Source organism: Vipera berus, assembly GCF_964194415.1.
Source record: "Vipera berus genome assembly, chromosome: 3".
In the NCBI taxonomy this organism is placed as follows: Eukaryota; Metazoa; Chordata; class Lepidosauria; order Squamata; family Viperidae; genus Vipera; species Vipera berus.
The window spans coordinates 118,300,211-118,316,682 of record NC_138204.1 but is presented as its reverse complement, the minus strand read 5'-3'; the positions used below and the strand labels follow the sequence as shown (position 1 = coordinate 118,316,682).

Genomic DNA, 16,472 nt, shown 5'->3' with positions numbered 1-16,472 from the left:
GACCTCTGCCCACCAGGCTTCCGGGTGCTACATCGGCCACGAGCTCATGGTAGGGGTGGGGGTGTGGCGGTGACTATGAGGGAGACCTTATGTCCGCGGGAGACCACCGTTCCTCAGATAGTCGGGTGTGAGTCTCTCTTTGTGAGATTTGGTTCTGAGGCGCAGTTGGGCTTGCTGCTGGTGTACATTTCGCCTAGTCGCGCAGCGGCAGCCCTGCCCGAGCTGCTCGATATCCTCTCGGGGTTGGTGGTTGAGTTTCCCAAACTTATTGTTTTGGGAGACTTCAATCTACCATCCCTGGGAGGTTCATCTGAGCTAGCTCGGGAGTTCATGGCTTCCATGACGGCCATGGACCTGACGCAAGTAATTTCTGAACCAACTCATGAGGGAGGCCACACCCTTGACCTGATTTTTTTATCTGGACGGTGGTTGGATGATCTTGGTGGGGGCTCTCCATTTATTATGCCCCTGTCATGGACCGATCATCACCTCCTGCGGCTGGTCTTCCGTTTTGCCACCCCCCGCCGTGGGGGTACAGAGCCAATTAGATGGTACCGCCCCAGACGCTTAATGGATCCTGATAGATTCCAAGCGGCGCTGGGGTCCCCACCTGCCTCCATTGCTCACAACTCGGCGGATGCCTTAGTGGAAGCCTGGGAAAGGGCAGCCACTGAGGCACTTGACCGGGTTGTACCCTTGCGGCCCCTGACCCGGTGCAGATCCCAGCGAGCTCCATGGTTCTCCGCGGAGCTCCGGGAGATGAAGCGTCGGAAACGGGGCCTAGAGAGCTGCTGGAGGTCTAGCCGATCCGAATCCGACCGGTTGCGGTTAAGAACCCATATTAGGTCTTATCTCGCAGCGATGAGGGTGGCGAGGTGTAATTACTTCTCCACCCTCATCGCGTCCGCAGATAATCGCCCGGCCGCCCTGTTTAGGGTGACTCGCTCACTTCTTAATCAGGAAGTGAGGGAGGATCCCTTGCAGGGTCGTGCCGAGGAATTTAGTCAACATCTGTCGGATAAAATCGCTCGGATTCGGACCGGTTTGGACTCCAGCTGGGCAGAGTCTGGCGATCAGGACACGGGTGGTCTTGTCAATGTTATCTGGGAGGAGTTTGATTCTGTGACCCCTGATGAAGTGGACAGGATTATGGGGAGGCTGAGCTCCACCACATGTTTATTGGACCCGTGCCCTTCCTGGCTGGTTTATGCAGCTAGGGAGAGGACACGAGGCTGGCTCCAGGCGGTCATATCTGCTTCTTTGAGTGAGGGTTATTTCCCTACCGTCTTGAAGGAGGCGGTGGTGAGACCTCTCCTCAAGAAGCCTGCCTTGGACCCAGCTGTATTGAACAACTTTCGTCCAGTCTCCAACCTTCGCTTTCTTGCGAAGGTTGTTGAGAGTGTGGTGGCGCATCAGCTCCCTCTGGTCCTGGATGAAGCGGATTATTTGGACCCCTACCAATCGGGTTTCAGGCCCGGGTACAGCACGGAGACGGCATTGGTCGCTCTGGTGAATGATCTCTGGAGGGCTCGGGATAGGGGATATTCCTCTGTCCTAGTCCTATTAGACCTCTCGGCGGCTTTCGATACCATCGACCATGGTATCTTGCTGCGGCGTCTCAGGGGATTGGGAGTGGGAGGCACAGTTCTTCAGTGGTTCTCCTCCTATCTCCTGGGACGCTCGCAGTCGGTGTTGGCAGGGGGGCAGAGATCGGCCCCTAGGTCTCTCGTTTGTGGAGTTCCTCAGGGGTCGGTTCTCTCGCCTCTCCTGTTCAACATCTACATGAAACCGCTGGGTGAGATCATTCGTGGTTTTGGAGTTGGGTATCATCAATATGCTGATGATACACAACTTTTCATTTTGACCCCAAACCACCCCAGTGATGCCCTCGCTGTGATGTCCCATTGCCTGGAGGCGGTACGGGTCTGGATGGGGAGGAACAGACTTCAACTCAACCCTGACAAGACTGAGTGGCTGTACATTCCGGCATCCCGGGACATTCAAAATGTTCCATCACTTTCTATGGGGGGTGAGCTCTTACCCCCCGTGGATAGGGCTCGCAACTTGGGAGTCCTCCTAGATTCACGACTTACCCTGGAAGACCATATAGTAGCCGTGACTAGGGGGGCTTTCGCCCAGGTTCGCCTGGTGCGCCAGTTGCGGCCCTATCTGGACCGGGATGCCCTGTGTACGGTCACTCATGCGCTCGTGACCTCTCGCCTAGACTACTGTAATGCTCTCTACATGGGGCTTCCCTTGAAGACCACTCGGAGGCTCCAACTGGTACAGAATGCGGCCGCGAGAGTTGTCTTGGGAGTTTCCCGGTACTCCCATGTTACACCTTTGCTCCGCGAGCTGCATTGGTTACCAGTTGTCTTCCGGGTGAGGTTCAAGGTCTTGGTTATGATCTTTAAGTCCTTACATGGCATGGGTCCGAGATACCTCGAGGACCACCTGCTGCCGGCGTCAACTCCCCTCCGCCCTGTGCGTGCCCACAGAGGGGGCCTCCTCAGGGTGCCTCCAGTCAGGGAATGTCGACTGGCGGCCCCCAGGGGGAGGGCCTTCTCTGTGGGTGCCCCGGCACTATGGAACCAACTGCCGGTTGAGCTCTGGATGGCATCGGACCTCCGATCCTTCCGTCGCGGGTTGAAGACCCACTTGTTCGAGTTAGCTGGTCTGGCCTGAAGGGGAATATGGGTTTTCTAATTGGTTTTATTATTTTATTATTGCTGTATTTTAATTGGGCATGGTTTAATTCTCTTTTAATTTTTGTATACCTATTTATATATGCCCTGTGAACCGCCCTGAGTCCCTAGGGAGAAGGGCGGTATAGAAATCCAATAAATGAAATGAAATGAACAATCAACCATATTTCCTGGCTATTGAGCATGATTAGTTTTCACCGACTATTTGAGATTTCTCACACCACCATAATTTAATTCTCTATGATAGAAGATAGCAGCAATCCCAGCTTTGGCCTGTGAGTAGCAGCTAGAACCTAATTCACAGAGGACCAAGCTTAGACTTTTCTAATATACATGACCAAAGGGCAGTATGATCCACAGGTGAATAGGCATTACTAATAAATGGTGGCAGGTGCTGGTTTAATCAGTTTCTTTAAACCCTGATCATACCTGGGTTTCTTCTGGGCTGCCCATAATTTGATTGGGTGGGCAGTGCAACAATGGTGAGTGGTCACGGAGAGCTTGGCAAGTGCACTGCTCTTGCTCATTAATCAGAGCTGTGCTAGCTGTCATATGGTGAATGGTGGTGCCTTTGCATCCGTGGTTTTTTAGATTCAATTGTTCTTTAAGGAGGCCAATCATAATCTCTGAGGTGTGCAGTTTCTCTTGCAGTTTCTTGATATCCCTCCTCAAGTCCTCTTTATCTTCCTTTTCATCCTCTTTCTCCCAAACTTCTGACAACTTTGCTTCTCCAATTTGTTCCTTGAGTTCTGCATTCTCGAGACAAAGACTAAGCAGGGCCTTCCTGTTGAAACACAGAGATTGACATTGAGAATGAAATATTATTTAACACTCCCCTGGTGGTTATTCAGTCTACAGATACTTCTTCAGTTATCGCTCTGCCATTAATAACAGAACAAATATTTTCAGACTCCATCAGTTTGAAGATTGCCCCTTTAGTTTGTTTTAGTAAAAAAAGAACAGAGGTTCAGTAGCACGTTGCCTGCATGTAGAATGTCATCAGTTAGAAATCTGGCAGAAATAAGCTAATTTGTTCTTAATTATTATTTTTATCTCCTTGAGCTATGTACTTTTTTACATGATTCTTAAAAAAATAAGGACTTATTTAAAAAGAAAAACTCAGCTGAAAAGTGGGTAAATTGGGAAAAGAAAAATAGTAATTAAACAACAAAAAGAAAAGCCATTTCCCCATATTGCAAACAAGTGGTTTTCTATAAGTCAGGCAACTATTATATGCACCATGCTACTGAATTTCCTATGTCCTAATACAGGTAGTCCTCAACTTACAACAGATCATTTAGTGATTGTTCAAAGTTACATCACTGGAAAAAGCGACATAACCAGTTTTCACATGACCATTGCAGCATCCCCATGGTCATGTGATCAAAATTCAGAGAGCTGGCAACTGACTCACATTTATGATGGTTGCAATATCATGTGATCACCTTTTGTGACCTAACAAGCAAAGACAATGGGTAAACCATGTTACTAACTTAACCACACCAATAATTCAATTTAACAGCAGTGGCAAGAAAGGGTGCAAAATGGAGAAAACCAAATGAACGAATGTCTCACTTAGCAACAATTTTGGGCTCAATTGTGGTCATAAGTCAAAGTCTAGACCTTACTGAGTCTGCTAGTATTAGGAAAATGGTCTCCGGAGGACCAAGGAGCTGAGCGCTTTGCCCGTTGGCGCCTCGTCACTGCCTTTACTCTTCGCTCAGGTTGTCTGGACCATGAAAAATTACTCCAGCTCCTCTAGAAATGAAGATTGTGATGATCCAAAATTACAATGGGATTGAGTGATGATCAAAAAAGAACAGCTACATTACTGGGAAACAATATTGGATTTTATAAAAAAAAAGAAGAACATCAATTCCTGAAGAAATACCTGGATATTTTTGTCAATGGCAGAAAGGAATTAAGAATATTTTTCTCTACTTTGTGGGAAAGCTATTGAAATGAAATGGTTAGCTGACATGGGACACTATATGATTGTTGTGGAAATCAGTGAAAGTACATTGAAGGACTTTTTTACAGAACAAAATCTTTCATTTCCAGAAGAAATAATTCCACAAATCTCTGGAGCTAAATTATTAAAATGCACATCTCTAAATATTTGTCTGCATTGCAATTTCTACTATTTGACCAGCTCTGTGACTGGTCATTTTGATGGGATTTGGAACAGAGAATCTCTAGTCTGTTAACCCTTCTGAGAGAGAATACTATGTTCAGTTGATACTATCACTAATGAACAGAATGTATCGCTTTTTTCTATTACTTTGTTGTATGGTGCAAGGAAACAAAAAGGCCACCATTTTGTTTCTGATTCAGATATGAAAAGTTTATTTAGAAAAAAGTGATATACAATGTCTTGAAAAAGTCTGTGGTTTGGAAGAGTGACATAATAAGTAGGACTTAGATTATTTATGGGAGGTTTTATACTTGATCATATTGAAAGAATTGAGATGACTCCCAGACCTATCCCTCGGAGGATGGATGTGGAGAACCACTTCGCTGGTCTCATAATCAATCATTCTCCAGATATTTTCTTCTATTGCTAATATGTCTGAGGATAATTTGCCTTAATAATTTGTGTGATCTTGATTCTATGCCTCTGTTTATACAACCCAGGATTGTAATTGGCTTTTTGGCTCCTGCTGCACATTGTTGGCTCATAGTCAAGTGATCATCCACTAGGACTCCAAGGTCCCTCTCACAGTTACTGTTTTTGAGCCAGGTCTCACCTAATTTGTACTTGTATCTTTGATTTTTCCTGCCTAAATGTAAAACTTTGCTTTTCTCCATATTAAAATTTTGTTGGATGGGGCCCATTATTCAAGTTCGTCAAGATCTTTTTGGATCCTGAGCTTGTCTTCTGGGTTGTTGGCTATTCCTGCCACTTTAGTGTCATCTGCAAATCTGATGAGTTCCCCTTCTATTCCCTCATCTAAGTCATTTATGAAGATATTGAAAAGTACTGGACCTAGGACGGAGCCTTGTGGTACCCCACTGTTTACTTCTCTCCATGTGGATGTAGTATCATTGAGGACAACTTCTGAGTACAGTTTGTCAGCCAGCTACAAATCCTTCTATTCCACATTTTTCTAGCTTACCAAGTAGTAGGTTGTTGTCTACTTTGTCAAATGCCTTACTGAAATCTAAGTATACTATGTCCACAGCATTTCGCTGGTCTATTAATTTAGTCACTTTATCAAAGAATGAAATAAGATTGGTTTGGTATGATCTGTTTTTAACAAAACCATGCTGGCTACTACCGTTAGTTATAACTTTGTTTGCTTCTAGTTGTTTGCAGATCTGTTTTTTATTATCTTTTCCAGGATCTTCCCAGGTATTAATGTTAGACTGATTGGTCTGTAGTTTCCTGGGTCTGTTTTTTTCCTTTTGTTAAGATGGGAACCAAATCAGACCTTTTCCAATCCTCAGGTACTTCCCCAGTGCTCCAGGATTTTTGAAAGAACAATGGTTCTGAGATAACATCTGCCAGCTCTTTCAGAACTCTGAGATGAAATCTGTCAGATCACAGTGATTTGTATTCATCAAGGTCAGATATGTGTTACATTCTGCAATTTGTCCAGAATGGTATGAGGATTCACACACTGGACAGGGGATAGGATTAGACCTCCAAAGTCCTCTTCAATCCTATAATTCTGTGAGGACGAAAGGAAGGCATTTTGAACGTCATGTCTATTGTGATCAAATTACTCTGCCTCCTCATTGGTTCATGAGCTCGGTTTATTGACAAAACCTGAACATCTTGTGGGTTGTCTTTTTTTTCATAAATTCTTTTTAACTCTATTTCAGAGAAACAGCTCCTTAAAAACATTATATTAAAATGCATTTTATTTTTTATAATAATTTCAAACATTTATTGTGTTACTGATTACATATCAGCCTCAAATTTCTGTTCAACTAATTGGTGCTGTTTTTGCATCAAATATTGTGATGATTGAGGACTTTCCTTTTTTTTGCTGCCCAGATTTTTTTTGTTTACTAACTTATTTAAAAGAAGGAAAAATTGCACAATTAGAAAGAATTAAGAAATCTTGAATCAATATCCCTATAAGAACAAAAACAACACTGGCTGGCTTAATGTAGATCTTTTTAGGGAGATCTGGCATAGATTTTGTTTAATGCAGATTTCCCCCACCTCCAAATAATAATGTTTTTGTCAGATCTGCCATCTGCAGCTTCTACGCTTTGCTGGCATCTTGTCATAAAATGCAAGGGAGGGGGAGAGTAGAGTAGTAGTGATGGGAACGTAAAGATAAAAGATGGGAGCGTGAAGCCTTAACAGAATCCAGAGGTGCCAAGATTGGAATATGCCAGTCCTCTTCAAGGACACCTGGCCTGAGAATGGAGTGTGAAACTGCATTGAGTGGTGCCAAACAGCTAAGCAATTCTAAAAATGTTAGGTTCAGACAGACGAATGACTCAGTGAGGTTTAACAGTAAGAACGTTTATTAATACACATATGTCAACTGTCAACTGTCAGAATGACTCCGGCTTATATACTCAGGCCGTTAGAACTGTATCCAATCCACTGCCCGGAATTTCCCGCCGTTAAACATTAACCAATAAATGCACCCCAAACTTCCCGCTTCAAAGAACCCATTAGCAATTAACTACTGACACAACACCCCTTCCCCCCCAGTTGATGTTATTTGTTGACGTAATCTGTCAAGTATTTTGGTGGCTTATGGACCCTAGATGGGTATCTATTGGACTTGCAACTTACATCATTGTTATCAGACTGGCTGCTTGTTATGGGCCTAGAATTTAGGTTTACTGGCTCTGCAGATTCTCTAATAACTGATTGCTGTTGCTGATGTGGCTGTTGTTGTTGTTGATCTTGCTGTTGTTGTTGAACAGGTACTGTTGGCCTGTCCGTCAGAAACAACTCCCAATCAAATTGGCTATGCTGAGTTGCTCCAGCTAACCTGGGTTGAGTTTCCACTTCTCCCCCACTAACTGACGAGTCATGTTGGTTAAGCCCAGTTGCAGTATCACTCCTGTGTTCAATTTGACCTCCATTGACTGACACACTTTCGGGAACCCTCTTTCTTAGTTGATCAATATGTCTTTTGCTTACTCTATTCCCTTCCCCCTCAATGGTGTAAGACAATGGCCCCATTATGTCAGTGACTACCCCAGGCACCCATTTGTCCCCAGGTCCATAGTTCCTGGCCCAAACTAAGTCTCCAATGTTGAAGGACCTGTTTGGAATGTCCGGTTCTGCACTTGAGGGTAGTCTGTCAGGGTGTAACCTGTCCAATTTAGTGGTTAGCCGTTTGCCCCACCTCATTTCCGCAGGGCTTTTCCCAGTAGCCGTACAAGGGGTTGTGTGTTGAGTCAGCAAGAAGTCTGCAAGTCTTTGGTGCCAGTCGCCACGGATGATGCGCTTCAAGGCGTCTTTAGTGGTTCTCACGTTGCGTTCAGCCAAGCCGTTGGTGGAAGGGTGAAAGGGTGCCGATGTTGCATGTCTAATCGAGTTGGCCTTGAGGAAACCCTGAAATTCAGCAGAGGTGAATTGGGGCCCATTATCAGATACAATCACATCAGGTAACCCGTGAGTGGCAAAGAGGCCCCTTAAAACCTGTATTGTTCTATTAGATGACATTGAAGTAACAGGCACAACTTCCAACCACCGGGACAAACTGTCCACCACAACTAGGAAGGTTAGACCTTGAAATGGCCCCGCAAAATCAATGTGAATCCTACACCATGGATTCCTGGCCATTTCCCACTTATGCGTGTGTGCGTGTGCCTGCTCAGGCCTAGATCGCTGGCACTGATAACACCCTGAAACACACTCTTCTATAGCCTTGTCTAACCCCGGCCACCACAAATGGCTTCTGGCTAATGCCTTCATTCGGACAATCCCAGGGTGACCTTCATGTAATTCAGTTATAACCGTATTCCTGTGAAGTTCAGGAATGACAACTCGGTTACCCCATAAAATACAACCTAAATGGGATGATAATTCATCTTTCCTTCTAAAATAAGCAGTGTATTTAGGGTCCGGGTTGTTATTTGGCCAACCACCAAGTACCCAGGTCATAGTCCTATTGAGAATATGGTCTTTTTTAGTGGCCACAGCTATTTCTCTAGCTGTTAAAGGGCATTCAGGTATTTCCTGTAGTGACAGAATTTGTCCTACCGGGGCAGGGTCACCATCAGTGTTAGTTAAAGGTAGTCTGCTAAGAGCATCCGCATAACCCATTTCCTTACCTGGTCGATGTTGCAAGGAAAATGAATATGCAGAGAGGAAAATTGACCACCGTAGCATCCTGGGAGACATTATTTGGGGTGTCTGTTTATCAGTGGTAAACAGTCCCAGTAAAGGTTTGTGGTCAGTGAATATGGTAAAGTTCCTACCATAAAGGTAATCATGGAACTTTTTTACTCCTGCCACAATAGCTAATGCTTCCCTATCAATCTGAGCATAGTTCCGTTCAGCTTTAGTAAGCGTCCTGGAATAGTATGCAATTGGTTTTTGAATGCCCTGACTATCCATGTGGCTGATGACAGCTCCCACACCATAAGGTGAAGCATCACAAGCTAAATAGATTGGTTTGTTCTCAATAAAATGTGTAACAGTTGATTGGCTAGATAGAATATCTTTTAAGGTTTGAAAGCTGCTTCTATGTTTTTCTTGCCACTGCCAGGGGTTTTTTTATCTAATAATCTATGCAATGGTTCAGCGATGGCAGCTTTATGTGGCAAAAATGTGTGATAGAAATTGACTAATCCTAAAAAGGCTTGTAATTCAGCCTTATTTTTTGGTTCAGGAGCCAATTTAATTGCTTTAATTTTTTCAGCTGTAGGGTGGATTCCCTTTCCATCTATTCTAAACCCTAAGAATTCAGTGGATTTAACTCCAATACAGCATTTTTCCTTTTTTAATTTGAGTCCAGCCTCTCTAAATTTCCCCAGTACCTGTTCCAGACGCTCAGCTAAAATTTCTTCAGTTCTTCCAGCTATTAGGACATCATCAAAGTAAGGGCATACACCAGGTATGCCCTTTAAAGTCCTCTCCATCACCTCCTGAAAGATGCCTGGAGCTGCTGCAATACCAAATTGCAATCTGTGGACTCGGAACGCCCCCTTGTGGGTGACAATAGTTTGAGCTTCAGCAGCTTCCCTGGAAACAGTAAGTTGCAAATACGCCTGCGCCAAGTCGAGCTTGGCAAATATGGCGCCGTCCTGGATCGTGGTGAGGACCTGTTTCACCGTCGGGACCGGGTAAGCATGCTTTTTCATTCCTAAGTTCAGGGTGGCTTTGTAGTCAGCACAAATCCTCACATCCCCATTAGGTTTTAGGGGTGTGACGATTGGTGTTTCCCACAAACCACCCTCGACTGGTTCTAATACGCCTTGGCCTACAAGCTTATCGAGCTCGGCCTCGATTTTTTGCTTAAGGGCGAAAGGCACCCGTCGGGCCTTAAGCCTAATTGGTTTAACTGTTGGGTCTAGATTAAAATTAATTGGGGGCCCTTTATATTTACCTAAAGACCCATCAAATACGTCTGCGAATTCATCGCAGACAGATTTGAGAGTCTTATTATTACTATTAATGGTATTTATTCCCCCAACCCAAATTCCCAGGGCTGGGAACCAATTAAGACCGATTAAACTAGTTCTATGGCCTTCTGTGACTAATAAGTCTAAGAAGCCATTAAACCCTTTATAGTTAACCTTAAGGGTGACTTTCCCTTTAATAGTTATTGGGGTTTTTTGGAAATCGGCCAATTGAATTTTTGTTGAGCTAAGTGGAATTTTTCGGCCGCTTTTAAATTCAATATATTTAAGGGTCTCATTAGAAATTATCGATACTGAGGCCCCAGAATCGACTTCCATTTTGCAAGGGATTCCTTGCAGATGGACTATAATTTTTAATTTTGGTCTTAGAATATGGTTTATTCTTAACTTCCCTATGTGGTTGATTCGCGCCTCCACCCCGTGGTTGGGAAAACATGCCACAGGTCTGGGGGTCTCGTTGCCACTATGGTAGGGGGTTACCTTACCTTCGGCCCAAACGTCGATTTCGTGAAGATGATTGTCGCGCGGGCGTCCCCGACAAATAGCCTGAATGTGGCCGGTCTTTCCGCACAATCTGCATTTAGCAGAGCGGAACCTACATGTTGCCCTGGGGTGGTTGCCCCCACAGCTTCCACATCTGGTGTCGCCGTCGCGCGGTCTGGTCATATTGTCTCTCGGTTGTCGTTGTGGTGCAGTTGGTTGAAATCGGCGACCCGGTTCTGATCCTTCGCTGCGAGAAGGTTTTGCCGCCATTTTTCCAAACCTTCGGGTGACTTCGGCTATGTCGGCTTCCCATTGTTGATCCACCTCCCCGCTGTCCACACGGCTTCCTTGATTAATTTCGGCTGAAACAGCCGCGCTATTGCGGGGGGGGGGGTCGCGACTTCCCGTAGATTCATAAGTTAAAAGTTCGTCAAGGACTTCTTGTAGGTCGCCAGTGGGCTTAGCGATGATTCGATTTTGTAACTGTTCATCTCGCTAGCCCAGCACCACTCTATCTCGAATCCTAATTTCAAGATTGTCATATTTGCAACGTACTGCTGCTTCTCTGACTGCCGCGACGAATTTCGTAATAGACTCGCCCGGCCTCTGATTGCGTTTTTCGAAAATGCGCCTCCAAAAGAGTTCTGATCTTTTAGGCGTAAAATGTACTTTTAATTTGGCAAGCAAGTCAGCGTACGGAACGCTTGATACCGGCAAGGGTTGACAGAGTCCAATGGCAACCCGGTACACGGGTGTGCCACTGATTGTCAACAAGGCAGCAGCCTTTTTCCGGTCGTCGGTTATGCCGTTAACGAGCAAGAACCCTTCGACCTGTCCGACATATTCTTCCCAATCCTCTGGGTAGTCTGGATCAAATTCTTTTAAAGAGCCTAGTTGCGCCATTCGGAGGTTGTTTAATTCCGCCGCGGCCGCTAGCGGTTGACTGTGTATTTTGTTTGAATTTACCGCCTTACGCTCAGCTGATTGTCGCCGATCCTTCACTAGTCCGCCGTCGATCCCACCTTCGTCGCCACTTGTTAGGTTCAGACAGACGAATGACTCAGTGAGGTTTAACAGTAAGAACGTTTATTAATACACATATGTCAACTGTCAACTGTCAGAATGACTCCGGCTTATATACTCGGGCCGTTAGAACTGTATCCAATCCACTGCCCGGAATTTCCCGCCGTTAAACATTAACCAATAAATGCACCCCAAACTTCCCGCTTCAAAGAACCCATTAGCAATTAACTACTGACACAACAAAAAACATCTGAATGGCACACTATGGGACATTGGTGAACTGGTCAAGGAGCAGGGCCAAGGAAAGAGGGAAAAGAAATTGCATGGGAATATGCAGATCTAGCCTGTCATGCCTCTGTCTGAGCCTGAATCTGCAGAGGAAAATGAACTGGAACGGGACCCTATGGAGGCTGAGGGAGAGGTGTCTGTGGCTTCAGAGGAATGTGGGGAAGAGCAGGCCGAGGCAGGCCAGGGCCCTTCTGGATTGGAACAGAAGGAACAGGAGACGCAGAGTTCAGGCGATGAGCAAGGGCCACCCCCACCTGATCCTAGAGCATGGAGAGTGGAGAGAAGGAGGGAACAACAGAGGCAGGCCCAATTACTCTAGAGCATCCCGCCCTTCTCCACAAGGCACACCTGGAGATTGAGATTTAAGGAGACACGGTGGGGAGGGGCATTTGTCAGGAACAAATGCTGATTCCTTGGAGTGTTGTGTATTGTTGCTGATCTCTTGTTCTGTGACTTCTATTTGGAAACCTGGAAACTCTGACTATGGGACTGACTGACCATGTTGCTTCAATGTTTAAAGACCTTGGACGGTATTTCGGCTTCTCTCTTTTGAAAACTGCTCAGGCAAGCTTGGATTCAAACAGACTCGTTAAGTTTATGTTTTCTTCCTTGTTATCTCTATGGCCTTGAGTACTTTCTTATGCTAATCAGACTGTATCTGAACCTACTTTCAGCCAGAGTCGGCTGAAAGTGTGTGTGTGTGTGTGTGTGTGTGTGTGTGTGTGTGTGTGTGTGTGTGTTCTTTTGTTGGAGGCTTGCCAGCAAACGGGGAGCATTTGGGGAAAATTTGGAGCAATAAAAGAACTGTTTGAATTGCCAGCTGACTGCATTGCCTCTGTGCTGTGCTCTGGGTCATCACCTTTCTTTTGCTGCAACCACTTAACCTTAGTAAAAGAATCTATCATTCCAATCAAATGGAGTTGAGGGTGTTTCTTTTCTAAGGACCTAATCTGGGGCAAGCCTAACAGTTTTTATGTTTCTATATTGAAATGTATTGAGCCCACAGATAAGAACTCAGACTGCTGGATGCCCAGCATATTTTCTGGCATCAGTCTGGCTTACCTTAGCTGAGATATCGAAGAAAACCCAGCTTCCTCAATCTGCTCTTTAATGTCTTGTAGCTCTTCTTCCAGTTTCCGTTTCTCTTCCAAAACATGCTGAACCATAGATTTTGGAGACTGCAGCACCACTTGCTGGTTGCCTTCACTATTCAAAGTCAGTAGAGCAGGATAATTGGAATGGCTCATCAGACTATCATCAATATCTTCCTTAACATTCTAGAATGTGCAGATATAATAAAAGAGTTATTCCTAATGACATCATCTAAAATCTTCTGAAAATAAATGGCCAAATCAGGCATAAGGAATTTTGGGGTGTCCATATTTTTGCTAAACTACAGCTACTGGCCATTCCCATCTGAGGTTGCTGGAAATTGTATGTCAGAAACATCTGGGAATGCCTCCAGCCCCCTGTCTTGGTGTTAAATAAGTATATAAATACACAGTTCTAGCAATAAAAATGCCTTCAATGCAATAAGAAAAACACTACATAATTTAATAGTGAGGAGAAGCATCAGTTAACATTGAAAGAAATAGCAAATCCTAGAACAGGAATTCAATATTTTGTAATCTACATTATTTGCCTAAGAGACAATGTAGTCAAAGTCAACTTTTTATTTTGGTTATTAACTAGCCTTATATAACAAAAACCATAAAAATAAAATAAAAGCTAAAATAAATAAAACAAACTGGAATAAAAATGGTATAAAATGGTATAAAAATCGAATAAAACTAAACTAAACTAAATAAAAGATAAGTTAAACACAGCCAACACAGGTGAAACTTTAATTTAGATAAATCATTTCGAAGACTGAGACTGTTCGCATTAAAACCTCGGTGTAGAGACTATAGGAGGTATAGGAAGAAACAAATAAACAGGAGAGTTATTAGGTATTGATATTGATACTATTGAACATGAAAAGCAAATCTTGCTATTAAAACAACACCTGGTGATTTGATAAGAGAGTGAATTTTCTGACCAATTAGACAGTAATTGAAATAAAAAGAATCATTATGGCCTAGAGATATTGAGCTAATGAAGGTATGTGTCAGGTCCTGCCTCAGCTAATACTCCCAAGAAAGCAGAACTCTTGAAACTGGCACTTTCAAATAGGAACTTTTATTGGGAGACAGTGATAGCAAAAAGTAAAGTAAGATTTAAAGAATTTCCGCGCAAATCGTTACATTAAAATTTTCTTTTCACAAACCCCACTCCAGAGCCCAGCTGTCCAGTTCGTGTCCAGCCAATCCACAGGTATGAAGTTGTTATGGGAACCGGAGCTGATAAGGGATGGTTCCCAGGCACTTCAATGAATCTCACAATGGTTCCATCTTTACATCTCTCTTCTCTGGTTCGTCAGTTGTCCGTTTTATCTGCTCACTCTCTATTTTTATTTTCTGAGAGGTTTTTTGTTGTAAAGTTAAATTAGAGATGCATTCATTTATATTTTCAAAGTTATTTTTAATTTCCTCATGGTTTGAGATCATTATTGTTTGAGTTAATTGCAACATTAGCACATATCTCCTGGAAAGTATTTGTTTTTCTTGGTATAATTCTTTCTGCAAATCTCTGGTTTTCCATAAAAGCCAAAAATCAGGGTTTTCCTTTCTCTGCAGACAGCTTTAAAGTCACAGTTGAGTAAGTATTTGTAAACCAGAAAGGTCAATTTTTTTCTCTCTAAAGTTTATAGTTCTCTCTTTGTAGGTAGCCCAAGATGTTTTCTTTTTGTCACAGCTGTTCTCTGCTATTAAGACATTGAAGGTCACCCAAAAACAAATTATCTTTTCCTGGGCTTTGCCAGTTCCTGTATTGAAGCAACTACTATATTTTCATCCACCATGAGATGTCAGTAGTTTGTTTTTCAGTTTTCAGTTTTCAAAATAAACAATTATTTTTTCCTATTTTCATGATTTAAAAAAGAAATCTAACACCTTCCACCAATTTCAAACTTATCCAGATTTAGGACTTACCGTATTTTCCAGCGTATAAGACGACTGGGTGTATAAGATGACCCCCTACATTTCCTGTTTAATTATAGGGTTTGGGCTATACTCGCCGTATAAGACTACCCCTCTTCCAACGCACACCAAATAAAAATTAAAAAACATCAGATTTGATTTTAATATGGTAATTTTAATTCAAATGCTTATGACATGCAGGTACTTAGTAGGAAAACTGTCACTTATAAACATAAGGCTGTTTGTCATCAAACATGTAAACATAAAACAGTGCAAGTGGATTAAACTTTTCCTAATTCACTCTAAAGCTTTCCCTGCACAGACCAAATGGGAGATCCGCTCCAGGTTTTCCAGCCAGCCCGCCCAGTTCCTGAGTCAAATGTGTCCTTAGAGCTAAGCAGCTGCTCTGGCTGCTGCATTCCCCACCTGCCTTTCAAGTTGGGATAGACTGAAGCTGCTCTTCAACTTTAGAAGGAAAGACGCCCAGACCCCAGCCTGTAAAAAATCACAGACTGCAGCTTCTTCTCCAATTGGTCCCGCTTTCCCTGCACAGACCAAATGGGAGATCCGCTCCAGGTTTTCCAGCCAGCCCTGTCCCTAAAGTTTCAGCACCCGGCATATAAGACGACCCCTGACTTTTGAGAAGATTTTCATGGGTTAAAAAGTCGTCTTATACGCCAAAAAATATGGTATATTCATTTCATTTCAGTATATTTCTGTCCCCACTTAAGGGTTTAATTCGCTGCTTCTGTCTGTAGGAGGGTGGGGCAAAGATCCCCTTTCTTCTCACTTTCAGAGGCTTTTTGCAGCTTAAAATAGTGCTTTGGGGCTTCGGCTGCTTGTAGCTTGGGCTAGACCAAGGGTTGGCAACCTTAAAGACTCAAAGAGCCATTTGGACCCATTTCCCAGAGAAAATAAAAAACCGGGAACCACAGAATCCTGCTGCTTACCCCGCTCCCACATGGAGTGCCCTGCTGCCACTGCTTCCACCCCTCTGATGGAGTGCTTCACCACTGCTGCTGCTGCTTCCCCCCGCATGAAGCGTCCCACCACCACTGCTTCCATCACCCCCCCCACATGGAGCACTCTACCGCTGCTGCTGCTTCCCCTCCGCAAAAAGCACCTGCTGCCAGCCACTGGTTCTCCCCACCCCCCAACAGAGTGCTCCACTGCTGCATCCCACTGCCACTGCTTCTGTCACCCCCCCCCAATGGAGCATTCCACCGCTGCTGCTCCCCCCTGCACAAAGCATCCCACCACTCCTTCCGTCACCCCCCCTGACAGAGCGCTCCACCGCTGCTGCTACTTCCCCTCCGCATGAAGCATCCTGCCACCATTGCTTCTGTTACCCCTCGACAGAACGCTTAACCACCGCTGCTGCTTCCCCCCCTGC

The 16,472-nt window shown here is 44.3% G+C and overlaps 1 protein-coding gene and 1 pseudogene across 6 annotated transcripts in view; one reads left to right on the top strand and one right to left on the bottom strand.

Moving 5' to 3' along the window:
• PDE4DIP (phosphodiesterase 4D interacting protein) overlaps positions 1 to 16,472 on the bottom strand; it is a 116,115-nt gene that overhangs the window by 26,025 nt on the left and 73,618 nt on the right. For all 5 annotated transcript variants that reach the window (XM_081323242.1, XM_081323243.1, XM_081323241.1 and 2 more), the window contains 2 exons: positions 13,125 to 13,339; positions 3,135 to 3,489 (listed from right to left, as the gene is read on the bottom strand). In XM_081323242.1, the coding sequence (XP_081179368.1) occupies positions 3,135 to 3,489; positions 13,125 to 13,339 (570 nt within the window). The remainder of the gene's footprint in view (positions 1 to 3,134; positions 3,490 to 13,124; positions 13,340 to 16,472) is intronic.
• LOC308665337 (thiopurine S-methyltransferase-like) lies at positions 4,442 to 5,398 on the top strand (annotated as a pseudogene). The gene has a single exon. The product of its transcript is annotated as a thiopurine S-methyltransferase-like (transcript).